General features: G+C 50.5%; 1 protein-coding gene and 1 non-coding gene across 5 annotated transcripts in view; both read right to left on the reverse strand.

Annotated features, from left to right (window-relative positions):
• CHRDL2 (chordin like 2) overlaps positions 1–15,370 on the reverse strand; it is a 35,017-nt gene extending 19,647 nt beyond the window's left edge. For 2 of the 4 annotated variants that reach the window (XM_003814689.6, XM_003814688.5), the window contains exons 1-2: positions 14,754–15,370; positions 2,640–2,752 (exon numbers count right to left, since the gene is read on the reverse strand). In XM_003814689.6, the coding sequence (XP_003814737.1) occupies positions 2,640–2,752; positions 14,754–14,835 (195 nt within the window). In that variant the 5' untranslated portion in view covers positions 14,836–15,370. Of the gene's footprint in view, positions 1–2,639; positions 2,775–14,753 lie in introns of those variants that run through there. The other 2 variants (XM_034933365.3, XM_034933364.3) reach the window with 1 other exon arrangement.
• Positions 612–674, reverse strand: LOC112441276 (small nucleolar RNA SNORD43). Its single transcript, XR_003029213.1, has one exon. It is a non-coding gene; the product is annotated as a small nucleolar RNA SNORD43 (small nucleolar RNA).
• Positions 15,371–16,593: the final 1,223 nt, after the last annotated feature.

Below are 16,593 nucleotides of genomic sequence, written 5' to 3' on the forward strand. Positions count from 1 at the left end.
TATAAGGAGGAAACATTTGTGTTATGAACTGGGAGATGAGAAGGAACTGTTCGTGAGAAGATCTGAGGGAAGAACATTCCAAGTGGAGGAAACAAGTTGGAACGAGGTTCAAGTGTTGGAAAAACCGACAGAGGTCAGTGTGGCTGCAGCAGAGTGAGCAGGTATGAAATGAAATTGGAGAATAAGGCCAGGCGTGGTGGCTCATGCCTGTAATCCCAGCACTTTGGGAGGCCAAAGAGGGCAGATCATGAGGTCAAGAGATGGAGATCATCCTGGCCAACATGGTGAAACCCCATCTCTACTAAAAATATAAAAATTAGCTGGGCGTGGCAGCAGGTGCCTGTAGTCCCAGCTACTTGGGAGGCTGAGGCAGGAGCATCGCTTGAACCTGGGAGGCGGAGGTTGCAGTGAGCCAAGATTGCACCACTGCACTCCAGCCTGGTAGCCTGGTGACAGCATGACTCCATCTCCAAAAAAAAAAAAAGAAAGAAAAGAAAAGAAATTGGAGAATAAGACAGAAGCAGAGCCCTCAGCGGGGAATTTGAATTTTACTTTAGGTCCAACGAAAAGCTATTAGAGGTTTTTTTCTTTCTTTTCTCTCTTTTTTTCCCTAAGTCAGAACATGACAATCAGCACACAGTCTCTGTATGCCTGTCAATGAGTTCATCATCTGTTACTGGAGGGTTTTAAGAGCAGAATGACATGATCAGTTTCATGTTGAGAAAAGACCATTCTCACAGGGCACAGTGGCTCACTCCTGTAATCCCAGCACTTTGGGAGGCTGAGGCAGGTGGGTTTCTCAAGCTCAGGAGTTTGAGACCAACCTGGGCAACCTGATGAAATCCTGTCTCTACAAAAATAACAAAAATTAGCTGGGCATGGTGGCACACACCTGTGGTCCCAGCTACTCAGGTGGCTGAGGTGGGAGGATTGTCTGAGCCTGGGAAGTCAAGGCTGCAGTGAGCTGAGACCGCACCACTGCACTCCAGCCTCGGTGCCAGAGCAAGACCCTGTCTCAAACAAACAAACAAACAAACAAAAACATTCTCACTGCCGCGTGGAGGATGGATTTAGGGGGGGAAACAGGAAGACCTGTTAGGAGGCTTGTGTGGCAGCCCAGGAAAGAGATGACAGATGATGGTGGCTTGGATTAGGGGGAGCAGTGATGGTGGAGAGAAGTGGAGGGACTGAGGGTATATTTTGCAGATACCAGCAAAAGTCCTCTGGGTTGAGGAAACTGTATGTGAACTCTGTGAAAGGAGAAATGAATTAACTCCAATGGCTCAAAAAACTTGGACTTTGTCAACTGGACCACATGATATGTCTGGAATTTTCTGTTATGATTTCCTTTCTGTTCTCTGGCTATATTTCATAAAGTCCTTCTTGAAAAGGCTGATTGGCCTCAGATGTGCTAAGGCAAACCGAGGGGAGGCAGTCATGGTGGGGGTTGTGTCCCCATTTCTACTTGGGGCCAACACGGTAGAAGCAGTGGTGAGTCAGGAGGAAAGACCCCAGGAGGAGTGAGACCCCAGTGTCAAAGTCAGGAGGGGGGCTAGCCACCCTCTCCGCCACCCCACAGGATCTCCTCCAGAGCTCTTTCTGCTCCCACCCCAGAGGGTTCTGTTTTAACAAGGGAGACTCTTAGAGGCCTTCTGCATTCCTCTCTTGGCTCTGTGCAGGGAAAGAGTGGGGCTGGGAGGCTGGCTCGGGCTGGGAGCTAGCTACCCCTCCCTCCAAGCATCAACACCCAGACAAAGAAAGCTGGGGACATCCACACTGGGCTCCAGGCAGCTGAGCTAAAGCCAAGGGTTTTTCAGGCCTCCTAAGCCACTTCCTCCTCTTCCACCCCTCCAATCTCATACCTTACTTGTGAATTCTGGACCACATGGGGGTCTCATTTATTCTACCCAGTTGATTTTACAAGGCCCTGTGGAGGTGCTGGATTGTCGTGGGGTGCGATGGGGTGGGAGGAGATGGAAAACAAAAACATGGTCTCTACCCCAGGTGGCTCAGCCTTTGGCAGGGAATCATGCTAGGTGTGAGTGAGGGCCCAGCAAGTCCTAGCCTCAGAGGTTCAGTCTAGGAGGGGCAGTAACTGTGTTGCCTGGTCAACAATGATCAGGAGAAAGGGGCAGAGAAACTTATGTGGGATCCCAGAAGAAGAAAATCCTTCCAGGTGGAGGTCATTTTCCCATTTGAGCAAATCCTTGAGGAACAAGTAGTTGGGCTAGTGGAGGTGGGGGAACACATCCTAAGGCAGGGCCGAAGTGGCTGGAGGAAATAGTACGTGAAAAGAAGGGAATGGGAGATAAGGTCAAAAAGGCTCTGTCTTGGGCTGCGTGGGAGGCAGGGAGGCTGGCACCAGCACGAGGTGGAAAGAAGGCTGGGATGTGAGATGGGAGACCAGGGCCCTCATCCCAACCCAGCCACTAATGTTTGTGTGACTTATCTTTGGGAGGTACACAGTAGCCATCTAATCCTATATATTGAGTACTCAGTAGTGAAGTGGCTTGTCCCAAGTCTCTCAGCTGCCGCTGACAGCACAGTTCTAGAAGGCCTGGTCCTCCTTCTGGGGTGACTTCTCTGGAGGGTTCTCAGACATCCCTGACACAGGTGGTCAGGTGGCCAGAGGAACCTACCTCTGAGCAGGTACAGCGCAGGCAGTACATCAGGCCTTGTGGCTCCAAGTAGGGGTGCCAGCTCTCACCGGGGGAGTATCTCTTCCCATGGAAAAGGCAGAACATGTCTGGGCCTGGCAAACCGACCAGTGCCATGTTAGTCCCAGGAGGCTCCAGCCCAAAGACCCTGTCTCATTTCTCCTTCTTTCTAGCTCTAAAAGAGATGTCATCTGGGTCACTCAGGCAAAAGAGAATCTGCTAGACAACTGGGCATGCTCTCCTAGGCAAGGGGCCAGAAGGTCTGAGTTTGAATCTCGGCTTTACCACACACTTACTGTGCAACACTGGGCATGCCACTGTCTCTGAGCCTTAAAGCTTATCTCGCAGGGCAGTTAGGGAATCAAGCAGTGAAATGCTGTACAGATTTATATCATGGTATCAACTTTAATTATTATGATTAGACAAATGAGGCCCAGAGGGGGTAAGTTACACCTGAGGGCCACACAGCAAGTCAGTCACCAGGCAGCGATGACAGCACCAGTCTCCTGACTCAGTCCCACGCTCCTCTGCCCTCACAATCATGCTTGCTTCCTTTTTATTTGTCCCATTTGGCTTATTTAGTACATCACCACACCCTTCTCTCCCTTCCCACCCCTCTCTCCTCTCCCATCCCCCTCCCCTGTACACACACACACATACACACACACACACACACACACACACACACACACACACACACGTGTACACATTCTCTGGGTCCTGTAGCCCACCTTTTGAACAAAGTCCTCCTGGTGTGAAGATCACCAGGCACCTGTGTAGAGGAGGGTTGGCAGGGATGGGGCCTGAGGCCATGGATCTGGGAGATTTCTTGCTTTCACACTGTACTATGTCCTTATATTTTGGTGAGCCGTGATGAGAAGGTTGTTAGGAAACTGACTTTCAAGTATCCTTAATAATGGTCGTTGCTACTACTGTGATTTGTGATTGGCACACCAATGGACTTTTTTGCAATTGCACATCAGTCGTCAATATCTGGATGAATGCTTCTAAGAATTACTAAAATCGTTTGTTCCATGGGTTGGCTATCTCTCCTACAATCCTGCATTCCTGAAACCTCTGCCTTTCTCACCTCCCATAACCCACTGATCCACTCCTGCTCCCACCTCCTACCCACTCACCTCCAGCCCTGGGTCAGACCTCCCAGCCCAGCACTGCAGCCTTGTGCCCTGCCCCTCTGCCTCCCGCCCTATCCTCACCAACCCTCCTCTACGCAGGTACCTAGTGATCTTCACGCCAGCAGGGAAAAACACTCCATTGCCTGAGCTCTTTTCAGGAGGAACTGGGAGGCTCAGCACAAGCTAAGTGCCAGTAAAGGTTTGTTGAATTAAATGAGATTGAAATATGGAGAAGGGAACCAACATTATTGACTATCTTCTCTTTGCCGAACCCCTTATAGAAGTTAATTATCTCATTAACATTATCGTTTTGACCATTAAATTAGATAACGCTTGTAAAGTGTTTACCCAGTCCAGTTTCTGACCCTTAGTTGAATGCTATTATTATGATAATTGTGGTAACAATCACAAAGCCACTGCAAAATGGACATTGTCATCTTCTGGAATAGATGACAGTATCCGTCTTGCAGTGGCTTTGGACTGTTACCACAATTATGAGAAGGCTCACAGAGACTATGCCACTTGCCTAAAGTCCTCCACTAGGATTTCAGCCCAGGACTCCCGCCTCCAAAGCAGAGCTCCTTTCTCTTCACCTCATCTCTCATCTCCTGTGGCTTTTTACACAATTCCAGGGCCTAAAGGCCTTCTTCTCTCTCTGCCCCACCAGCCACCATCCCCGACTCCCTAGCTTATTCTCTTAGTCCCCTGTTGGTCTAAAATGGAGAAGCTGCCTCTCATGCCTCCTTCTTATTTTCTGGAGTCAAGCATCTTAGAAACATGGGTTCTTACACTTCCTAAATCACATTCTCTTAGACTTTGAAACAGAATCGCAGAGCATTGAAAGCAGTAATGAATTGGGTGGGGTGAGCGGGGAGCTCACATTCAGTGCAGGAATTCCCTGTCAGCACTGGGGGCTGGGCTGGCGTGCAGCCCCTGCCTGACACACGCCTCCAGGAAACAGGAGCTCATGGGCCATTCCTAACCATCAGAAGGTTTTCTTTGTAAGGAGCTGGAGTTGGCCTCTCTCGGGTTCCTCATATTGCTCCTGCTCTGCCCTCTTGGGCCTCCTAGAACAAAGATTTGAGACTGCTGTCACGATGCCTTCAGTCTGTGCTTCGAGGGTCGCTGAGAGTAGGAACACATGGCTTAGTTCCCTCGCCATTCCCTTCCCAACTCCGCAAAGTGGAGGAGCGATTAAAGTTCGCCTCTCACATTCCCAGCAAGCCAGCAAGGCCCGGCTGGCCCGTATCAAATGAGCTGTGTTTATCTCTCAGCCTCTACTGGCAGAGAGGGTGGGACACGGGCCCAGCTGGGGTGCTGGTCAGAGCCAGCCCAACTCTCCAAGGAGTGAATAATGTCTTTCTTCCTCGGTCCCCTCCTCCCACCAGGGAAGGGGTGATTGCAACACTGCCACCACCTTAGGTCTCAGCCTGTTGCTGAAGAAGCCCTGTCCTACCTTCCTTGGGGCAGCCCTGTAGCCCAGGTCTCTGTGCCAGTTGGCACCCCCTTCACCTCACTGCCTGCTCAGAGCATGAAGACAGAAAGAGTGTCTCAGCCAATGCCCAGGCAGGAGGCCCCTTCCCCCCACCAACAGACCTGGCAGAGGCTGAGAATGTGGGGGGCCTGGCAGGAGGCCTCCAGTGGCCACAATCCCCACCCCACCATACCCTAGAAGGTGACAGGCACAAGGAAGGGTGGCATGGCCTGGAGCTCTCTCTTCCTCAAGTGAGATGAGTGCCCAAGGCCATGCCAAAACCAAGCAGGAGGAAGAACTGCCAGACGGCGACAGGCCGCCTCAGTTCCTGCAGTGCTGGCACTAGCCCCAACCCTTGAACATGGCTGGTGAAAACAGTTTTAGTTCTTTAAGCCACAAGTTCACTGTGTGACATTCAGAGACTCATCCTCCTTTCTCTGAGCCTCAGTTTCCCATCTGCAAAATAAGGGGAGGGGGTAAGCTATGATCTTCAAAGATTTTCTGCATAGATACTTTATGAATCCATGATTTCAACATTTGAAGACTCCAAAATTCTAGGATTCTAAGGTTCAGGATTTTGAGAATTCCATGTTTCTAAGAACCTGTATTTCCTTAGAACACAAAGCTTCTAGAATTGTCCAATGTTGTGGTTCTAAGATTCGATCATTCCAAGATTCTATGATTCTTGGATGTGTTGATGGTCTCATACATCCTAGGCTCTCAGAGGCTCCAAAGTGGGTTAGGATGAAGTTCAGGGAGCCAGTAGGACCAGTCCTGAGTGACACAGGTGTGTCACCTGAGTGTGAAGGAGGTAAAGTTTGTCTCATACCTCACTCCCTTCCCATACACTCCCTTTGGTCCTCTGTGGCGTTCCCACCTCTGCCCTGGCCTTGGACCTGCCCTGATTCCTCTCCCACCCCACCACCAAGTCTCATCCCACCTGTGCCCATGCATCCCTCCCCATCTCAGAGACCAAGCATGACTTTTCTCAGGGACCCTTTGGAGTCAGATCGGCTGGGGTTCAAATTGTGGATTTGGCTTTTATTTGCAGCCTGAATTTAGACAAGTTACCTAACCATTCTGGGCCTCTGTTTCCACATCTATTAAATGGAACTAATAACAATCTTTACCTCTCAGAGTTACTGTAGAATTAGATCAGATAATATATGTAATATGCCTAGTGCCTGACATATATTATATGCTCAACTAAATAGGTTTAAAAAAAAACAGATCTGGGCACTGACCCCAGACTTCCTTAATAGTTTGTTTCCTGTGGTGTTTCTTTGACTCCCAGAGCTCTCTGTGGTCATCCCCAGGCACCTATTAGGGGATGAACATCATAGCACACACTGAGGCCAAATCTCCCAGGTCTCATTTACTACTGCACCAATCGTGATTCTGGTGGCCTCCTGCATTCTTCTAGCCCCACTCATAAACCAGATTAGTTTGCCTCAACTCACCTCAGGCCCACAGACCTTGGGCGGGGATACAGAGATGAAAGTGGCTCAGAAGTTGGAGGAGAGAATGGGAAGGCAGGAGTGAGAGGCAAGAGACCAGTCTGGAAGGAGAAGCAGAGGCTCACGGAGGGCTTTGAGAGCCCGAGAGGCAAAGGAAAGCCATGAAAAAGCTTTAAACTGGGGAGTCCCATGATCAGATTTGCATTTTAGAATCATCACTGTGCTCACAGGAATGGAGAACTGATTGGAGGGCAAGACTGGAGGCAGAGAGACCAGGGAGGGGCTGTTGCAGTCATCCTGTTTTGAGATCATGCTGGACCTGGACCAAGATGGAAGTTGTGCTGATGGGCAAAAGTACAGATTTGAGAAACACTTAGGAGGTACAATGGGCAGGCTTTGGGACAGACTGGATAGGATATGGGTGGAGAAGGCAAAGGAGCCATCAAGGTCAGGATTGAGGTTTCGGGACTGAACACATATGTGAGTGTGGGGCACTTGGCATAACAGGCAGTAAACATTATTATCATTAGTAATACAGTAGTCCCCCCTCATCCTTGGGTGATACATTCCAAGACCCCCAGTGGATGCCTGAAACCACAGTTTGTACTGAACCCTACATAGACCATGCATAGATTTCTTTTGCCTTCTTTGCAGTTTCACAAATAGAAGATTCATCCTTACTGTAGATCTTAGCAAACTCACTATGCCATTTTTTTCCTTTCCTTATTGAGAACTTTTACCTTTTTACTTAAAGAAAGCACTTTATGGCTTCTCTTTGGCATATCCAAATTGCTGGCATTGCTACTCGTGCTTTGGTGCCATTATGAAGTAAAATAAGGGTTCCTTGAACACAAGCCTTGCAATACTGCAACAGTTGATCTGATCACTGAGACAGCTACCAAGTGATTAACGGGCGGGGAGCATCTACAGCGTGACACTGGACAAAGGGGTGATTTACGTTCTGGATGGGACAGAGAGGGATGGCAACAGAATTCACCATGCCACTCAGAATGATGTGCAATTTAAAACGTATGAATTCTTTATTTCTGGAATTTCCAATTTAATATTTCGGACCAAGGTTAATCGCAGGAAACTGAGACCTCAGAAATTGAAACCATGAATACTGGGGGACTGCTACAGTAATATTACTTCCCATTATTCATTTATTTATTGAACTTTTTGTATGTCAAATATTATACACATTCATGGGCCTGGTACATGACTTAAAACAAAGTCACCTCCTGAAGGAGCTCACAGCCTAGTGAAGAACACAGATAGATACAATACATTCAGTCTGACAAACGCTATGATGGCGTGAGCATAGGGTCTTCAGGCGAGGCTTCTCTAGGAACATGCCTGAGCTGGATCTTGGAGAAATTAACAAGATGCAGAAGGGGAAGGACTTCTCAGGCAGTGGGTGCTAGATGCAAAGGCACAGAGGTGGGAGTGGATGTGGTTCATGAAGGACACAGAGGCTTCTCTTTGGCATATCCAAAGTGCTAGACACTAGCTCCCTTTCCCACAGGAAGTGTCCACTTGGATGGGCCACAGCCAAATCTCTTTACCTGTCTGAACAGACTTAAAGTGACTGGACTTAGTTGATCTAATCTGATTTCAGGACAGCAATGTTTACCAGACAGATTCCAAATGTCACTGTGTCATCCCCAGCCTATCATGAGGTGGCTCCTGCCTGCTTTTCCAGCAAAACTTTTTGTGGTGGCCCTGTTTTCAGCCTCACCTCCTCTTGCTAAATTCCTCACTCTTCCACCAGCCCCCAGGCCTCCTCCTACTGTGCCTTCAAACATGCTGTTTCCTCCACCTGGAATGGAATCCTCCATCTCCAATGTTTGACCAACTCCTTCCCATTCTTCAAAAGCCAGCTTAGATGCTACCCTTTCTGTGAAGCTGCCCCAAACTTCCAGCCACTGGCCTTTCCTGCAGAACTGAGTTCAGCCCTCATTACAATTCTCATCACAAATGGATTAGAGGTACTTCTTAAGTAAGCTTTGCTTCCTAACTAAACTGGGACCTTCTTGAGAGCAAGGACCAGATCTCATTAAATTTTGTGCTCAATGCAGAGCCTACACAGATAGAGTTCATGCCTGATGAACAAAATCAATGATGAAAGAACAGAGTTAACAAAGAGGGAGAGATTCTGGAAGAGGAGCCAATTGACGGTCCTTAGTCCTGGAAGCTTCTTTCATTCTTTTTTCTTTTTTTTTTTTTTTGAGATGGAATCTTGCTCTGTCACCAGGCTGTGGTGCAATGGCTCAATCTCTGCTCACTGCAACCTCTGCCTCCCAGGTTCAAGCGATTCTCCTGCCTCAGCCTCCGAGTAGCTGGGACTACAGGTGAGTGCCACCATGCCCAGCTAATTTTTGTATTTTTAGTAGAGATGGGGTTTCACCATGTTGGCCAGGATGATCTCGATCTCTTGACCTCGTGATCCACCCGCCAGGGCCTCCCAAAGGGTTGGGATTACAGGCGTGAGCCACCACGCCCGGCCCTGGAAGCCTCTTTCTTTAACAAAAGGAGTAGTTCATTATATGGGAAGAGGGCCAATTCCCTTTCAGCACTTTTACCTTGCCACGTAACAGAAATTAGCTTCTGACAACCCCCGCTTTCCAGCTCCCTGCCATCTGAACGCTCAAACCACTGGCCAAACCAAATGACAACATGTACAAAAAGGTCAGGAGCCCAGAGTAGCTAAGGGGATGAGTGATTCCATGATCTTCACGCATAAGTCAAAATTTCCAAACTGTCTCTACCCAAGTTCCAAGTTCATCCCACAGTCTGGCTTGAAACTCTCATGCTGTGATAAAAGGTTTTTTTATGGGGTCAGTTAGGAGGGGTTAGTGCGGTTGAGAATTCTTCCCCAATAGGAAGCAGAAAAGACAACTAGAAAGAAGCTTCTGGGCTGGAGGGGAGGCTGGTCAAGACCATGGAAAGGGCATCAGGAGGGGCCGGGGTGAGAGGAGAGAGGTCTGGAATTGTGGCTGGCCTGTCCCCAGGCTGCAAGAACTCAGGAAACCTGAGTGAGCCAGGCTGCCCAGGAATGTAGAACGTTTACATCTCTTCCCTCACACCCACACAGCCATACTTTCTCTATTTATTTATAATCCCCTCTTCACACAAACAAACTTGCTCCCCTCTGAGACATAAGCTCTGCTCTGGGCTCTGGCACCCGATGGGAGAGGCCTCTTAAGGAAATCAGAAGAAAAGCCTCAGCTCCTCAGTGGCTGAGCTGTGCAACCCGGAGAAAGGAACTGCATTTCTCTGAACCTGACTTTTCCCTCTGGCACATGACAGACATACAGGAGCATGGAAGGGCCTCTAGGGAGAGAACTATCAAACCAGGAAAGGCAGCTCTGTTACCTGTTAAAGGGCAGGAAACAGGGTGGGGACTGTTCACATTTTTTTCTGCCTTGGACATATATGCTTAGATTCATAGAATCGTAGAAAGCTAGGGACTCAGAGACATCCAGTCCCCTGTTTCCTTTGTGGGAAATTGAGTCCCAGAGAGAGATCAGGACTTGACTAAGCTTGATTCACTCCAGCACAATCTTCAATGCCAGTCGTCAGATGTGGAGAGAATGCTTACAGGGACACCCATCCCCTACTAGGCAGGACTAGAAGAAATTGCTTTAATTTGTAAACAGAAGCCTTCTGGCGAGACACAAAAAAGAACTCCTGAGTACAAGAATGAGGATGGGGTCCTGGACAGAGGAAGGGGGACGCCTGAAATGATCTCTGTACTACACCTCCCAAGGGCACCGCTCTCATCATGCCAGTCCTTTTCTTTGAGAATATGAAGGATTCAAGGTCCCTCTCCCAGAGTCCGGCGCCATGGTTGGCGGCTGGGGGAACTTGAGAGGCCAGTCCTGGAACAGGTGCAACAGCTGGAGCAACTGCGCAGCTGTTGCCGGGCTCAGGCTCAGCAGCCTGTGCGCCAGTGAGTGAGGCAGAGACCTCTGCTGGTGGGAGAGGAGAGGTGCAGAACGGCCCAGTCAGAGATCCAGAGAGAAGTCAGCCTGGAGCCAGACTTCAGGCCTTCACTTAGGTGCTCCCCACTGCCTCATGCACACCTGCACAGGTAGATGGGGATGCGACTAAGCTGAACAGACAAGCAGGTCCCCTCTGGCCGGTCTCCCACTACCTCCACTGCCCCAGGCCATCCAGGCACTTTTTTCTGGTGTCTGAGGGTCTGCCTTGTCCACTCCTCCCTGGCAGGGCAGGAGTACCACCCTCCCACATCCCTATTCCAAAGGCCAGAGTGGACTCGGAATCAAGGCAACCACATCTTTGGGTTTTGGAGACTTAGAATTACGAGGTGTTAAAACTAGAATGGTCCTCAATAATCATCCACTTGAGTCCAACCATCTCACTTTACAGGGGAGAAAACTGAGAGGTAGAGAAAGGCAACCTGTCCAGGGTCACAGTTGGAACTGATGGCACAGCCAAGGCTGGATCCATGACTTTCTGATTCCAGGTTTGCCCTCCACATCACATCCTACCAGCGGAGCTCCCTTCCTGTCCCATGCCTGCGTCTAGGGTCTGGAATTCATCACCTGGGAACGAAAGCTTCGATTCCCATAATAAACAAAACCCTTGAAGAAAAAAAATACATGGATTGTTTTTTTCTCAGCAGGGTCTCACTGTGACACCCAGGTTGGAGTGCAGTGGTGCAATCACAGCTCACTGCAGCCCCCATCTTCTGGGCTCAAGCAATCCTTCCACCTCAGCCTGCCGAATAGCTGGGACCACAGATATGTGCCACCATGCCAGGCTAATTTCTTTATTTTTTCTAGAGACAGGGTCTTGCTATGTTTCTCAGGCTGGTCTCAAACTCCTGGGCTCAAGTAATCCATCCACCTCGGCCTTTCAAAGTGCTCAGATTACAGGCGTGAGCCACTGCACCCAGCCCCATGTTTTTACTTCGTAACTGACTCTCCTGAAAGCAGGATTGGATGGAGGGAGGGAAGAGAAAGCAGAGCATACTAGACACCTACAAGGGACAATTAGGGAAGAGAACCAAAGAGAGGAGCTGAGAGGAGTAGGGCAGAAAGCACTGAAGAGGGAGGTAAGAAGATAGTAGGCCTCTGGTGGACACTCATCCACAAAGAGCCGAGTGTCTAGAGTGACCAGCATCACACATGTCTGTGGCTCAGCCTGGGGCTGGGACCAGTACTGGTCAGTAACCAGGTCAGGGACCCAGCCTGGGTAAGGGGTCTTGTATAGGGGTGGAATTGGTGTTCAACCTGTGGCCAAGGTTGGAGGATTAGGGCTTGGCTTGTGGCTGGAATTGCAACTTAGTCTGTATTGGGATTAGGGCTCAATCTATGGCTGGAAATAGAACCAAAGAGAGAATACTTTTTGTTTGAATAGCCTGAGGAGCAAACTGTTACCTGTGTTCACAGGCCCTTGGCATTCTTCAGGGCTCCGACACCTCAGGAGCCTGATACCACACAGACTTGAAAATTTCCATCCGTTAGCACTGTTTCTGAAAGCACCTAAGATATCACCAGATTTCTGACCCACAACAGGCTTGAGATCTCACTTAAACTAAGATGAGGACCTTTGTAAGAGACCTTCAAATAACATCTTGGCAAATGACTATAGGATCCTTTCTAGATTCATAGGCTGTCAGCACCAAACAAAATGAGGCTCAGATAAAGAAGTGGTCTGTCCCAACTCACACAGCCAATAAGTGACAAATCAGGGTCCAGGACGCAGGTCTGTTCTGTTTTTTTTTTGTTGTTGTTGTTGTTGTTGTTTTTTAAGAGATGAGGTCTCACCATGTTCCCCAGGCTAGCCTTGAACTCCTGAGCTCAAGGGTTCCTCTCCCTCTCAGCCTCCCAAGTAGCTGGTGACTGGAACTACAGATGTGTACCACTGTGCCTGGCTTTTGTTCTTTTCTTTAATAAATTTGCTGTGTGACCTTGGGCAAGTCACTCTTCTCTTCTGGGCTTCAATTTAACTCTTAAGTATAGGTACACTGATGGGTAGAAGCAGATGGTTTTTGATAGTTTCACCAGCTCTAACATCCAGGAATCTTAACATTCTCCAATGAGTGCCAGTCCACCTCACCCTAATGAGTTGGCTCCAAGTCTTTTTCTCACATGTCTGGAGATCTGTATTTACAAGGCTGTAGGGAAGATGGAATACTAGCAGGACCTGCTGAGAGGTACAGAGCTGAAGGCCAGGGAGGCACAGAGGAGGGAGATCAGAGTGGATCAAGTCACCGGGGAGAGTTTGCTTGAAGAGGTGTGACCTAGGCAAGGCCATGAAAGGCTGACAAGATATGGGAAGCAAAGAAGCGGGGTGTGGGTAGGATAACAGTCTGGTTCTAGGACATCTTTCCAAGATGCATCAAGGGCAATGATATCTGGAGAAAAAATTGCAGGGACTAAGAACAAGGTGTCAAGTGGATGGGAGGCAGGCATGGAGGGCATCCTGTGCAAAGTCTCTTTTAAGAAATAGGAGGCAGGTGTTAGGAGGAAACCCTCAGGGTTCAAGAAAGCAGAAGAGACATTTATTGAGTACACAGCATTGTGCTGGGCACTTTAATCTGTTACCTCCTTTAATCCTCCCAAGAACCCTGCAAGTTCTGGATTAGTATCTCTCTTAGACAGATGAGGAAATTGAGGCTCAGAGAAGTTATGGCTTACAAAAAGTCACACAGCTCTAAGGGGCACAGCCAGGATTTGAATACAACACTGAGCTAATTCCATTACTTGTTCTATGTAATGGAAAGACTTCTATGAGTCTCATGCTGCTGGCAGGCCAGAGACACTCAGCCTGCTCTCATGAGCAGAAACAAGACCGTAACAAAGTCCAGCACTACCAGCTCCAGAATGTCACGTGCAAAAGAAAGGCATAGATGGAGGAGCTGAGCTGGGGAGAGGAAAAAGCACCAGACTAGGAGTTGGGAACGCGGGGTCTTAATCCCAGGCTGTGCCATGTATGTCCTGGAGAAACCCACTGCTTGAATGAAGCTCCTTTCTTCTGATTAAGAGAATGTGGTTTGGTTTCCCATCCTCACAGCATTCTAAGAGATTGGATGGGCATGGGGAGGGGGGACCACCAGCCTATTGTGGGCGCAGTGAGGAAACTGAGGCTCAGAATGATGATGTAACCTGTTTGATGTTACACTGTATCTATGTGGAAAAGCATAATTGGGAACTGATTTTTTGTGGAAGCTATCAAGCACCAGTCTTGTGCTAGCTGCTTTACCTCTTTTCTCTAATTTAATCCTATCAACTCTCCTAGGATTTTTACTTCCGCTTTATAGATTAGGAAACCCAGGGTCAGAGAGGTGCACTCTGTGACGGCCTCCCAGCAGCTGGCATTCAGCGGGGGTGGGATGGTGAAGACGCTGGTCTATCTCACTGTGCCCTGCCGCCTCCCAGAGTCTCACGCTGCAAATTCAGGATTCCTTCTAGACAATGTGAGGCAGGGAATAAAGCATGGGATCTGGAACTAGAGTTCTGGCTTTGGATGGCTTACCCGCTCTGTAAGTTTTAGCAAGTTCCTCCTTGCTCAGCCTAAGTTTTCTCATCTGTAAAGTGCGAATGATAATACCCACCTCACTGGAGAGTTGCGAGGATCAAAAGAGAGAAAAGAATGGGAAGGTTATCCTAATTACCTCTCATTTCTGTCCAATGGCTCTTTCCAAAGGCAAAAAGCCTTTTCTTCTCCATCACACTCCTTACCTGTAGCCAGACATACCCGACTCCCTCCTAGGAACAGTAAGTCCTCCCCCAACCCAAAACACAGTGCCCTGCCCTCTCCCCCGCTGCCCTTGGTGCCCCTCCTCAGGTCCCTGGCAGCAGCCCTCTCTCAGTTCTGAGTCGTGCCGAGTTCCTCCGGTCCCCCGGCCCATACTGGTCCTCACGGAGTCTCCACCCCTCCGGCACAGGTGCTGCCTGGACGGCTGTCAGAAGAGCTTGGGGTCCAGGTCCTGGCGCTGTCCCGCACATTCCAGGGGCCTCATCCCTCCTCTGCCCACCCAGCCTCCCGGTCTACTTACGGGCTCGAGCGTGGGAGTCCAGGGGGAACCAGAGCAGCGCGAGTCCCAGCAAGGAGGAGAGGACCCTCACCTCGGGAACCATCCTTTCCCCAGGGTCAGGCCGCTGGTCCGGGAGCGGAGTCGGGAGGAAGGGAGACGAAAAGGACACGGAGGCACAGGGGCCACAGATCAACCCACAGACTCCAGGAGGTCTGCTGCTAGAGCGGGGTCGGAGAAGGGCCAGGAAGCAGCGGTGGGCAGGAAAGGAGGGCAGGAAGGGAGGTCTAAGGTGGGAAGAAGAGAAAGGTGGAAAGAGAACGCGGGGAAAGGAGGGAGAGATGGAGAGACGAAGGAAGGTCCAGCAGAAGGGAGAGGCGATCAAAGAAAGGGGGAAGGTGAGAGGGAGAGGAGAAAGCAGGGAGAGGACCGGCGTCTGCCGAGCGCGCAGCGCCGGGCGAGGCGCGCGGGACCAGCGGGTGTTGCGGGCGCGCGGGCTAGAGGCGGCCGGCGCCCCCTGCTCGGTGGGCTCGGGGTCGGGCCGCGGGGGCCTGGGGCCCGGCGGGGCGGCGGTCCCAGCAGCGGCGGCGGCGCGGCGGCCGCGGAGGGAGGCTGAGCGCGGGCCGGCTGTGCTCGCCAAGGGCTCCAGGCGCCGCGCTCGGGCGCATTTGTACTTTGCCGCGGGAAGCAGGCAGCCCGGCCTGGCGCTGGCCTAGCGCTGGCGCCTCCTCTGGGGCACCGCGGGCTCGGTGGATTGGCCACCCGAGAAACAGGCCCACTTTTTCCCCTCCTCTCTTGTGCGGGTCTCCGGGACGGACGCTCCAGGCGCGGCGCCGAGTGGAGGCGAGGGGGCTGCGGAGGGGGAAGGGGCCACGCGGGCCACGGGGTTTAACCCCTGACTCCCCGCGACGCCAAGAATGCAGGAGGGCAGAGTTGAGGGAGACCTCAGGTGGAACTTTCAGGTGGGGAAGGCTGAGCTGTCGGGGCTGCGGGTACCGGGAAGGCTCAGGGTAAGGCGCTCGGCGGTGCGTGCCCGGAACTCGGCAGATGGATGGAATCAGAACACTGGCGTTCTTAATTCAGTTTGTGGTCTACAGCACGCCACCGGAGAGTCTGTTTTCCCAGCTTTAAAATGGGCATTTTAAGATCTTAAAATATCTCTACTATCTTCCCACGAGTGTTGCTAAGATGAAATAAGGTAATGAACGTCGAAGCATTCACCCCACAAAGAGAAGGGGCCCTAATTCCAGGTGCCTACAATACCAGTGGCCCCTGTCCCCACTCCGTCTGCCCATGCGCCATTCTCAGGAAAGTCAGCCCATAGGGATCCTGTGCCTTCCCCTGGAGGTCTTCCTCTGCTCCCCCCTCCCACTCCCGAATCAAGGCAAGATCTCTCCTTTGCCTTTGCAGGTGAGGCCTGCACTTCTCTGGGAGTGATGGTCACCTTCAGTCATCTTTAGGGAGAGCTGATTGTCAAAGAGTTTTCTTTCCCACCAGAAGGGGAGCTCCCTGAGGACAGGGCCCTGACACCCTCCAGCCCTCAAATGGTGCTCCATCTCTTGTGTTGAATGAACACATGCACTAATAGGACACTAAGAAGAGAATAGCCAGCTCTGGCCAGACCAGCAACACACAAGCTCTGAAATCAAAAGGGCAGTCACTGTCCTGGCTCCATCCGTAACTTGTTGGGCCACTTTGAGTAAATACATCTATCCTTGCTTTGGACCTCAACTTTCTGCCCAGCTTCTCTTGAAGAGCTAATGGAGACTCCAAAGAGTGCCAGAGGAGTATGAGGTGGGAAGGGATGTGGAGCCATATCCCACTCTGGTAGGGAATCATATTTCCGGGTTTAAACACTTGGCTG

This window comes from Pan paniscus, chromosome 9 (genome assembly GCF_029289425.2).
Source record: "Pan paniscus chromosome 9, NHGRI_mPanPan1-v2.0_pri, whole genome shotgun sequence".
In the NCBI taxonomy this organism is placed as follows: Eukaryota; Metazoa; Chordata; class Mammalia; order Primates; family Hominidae; genus Pan; species Pan paniscus.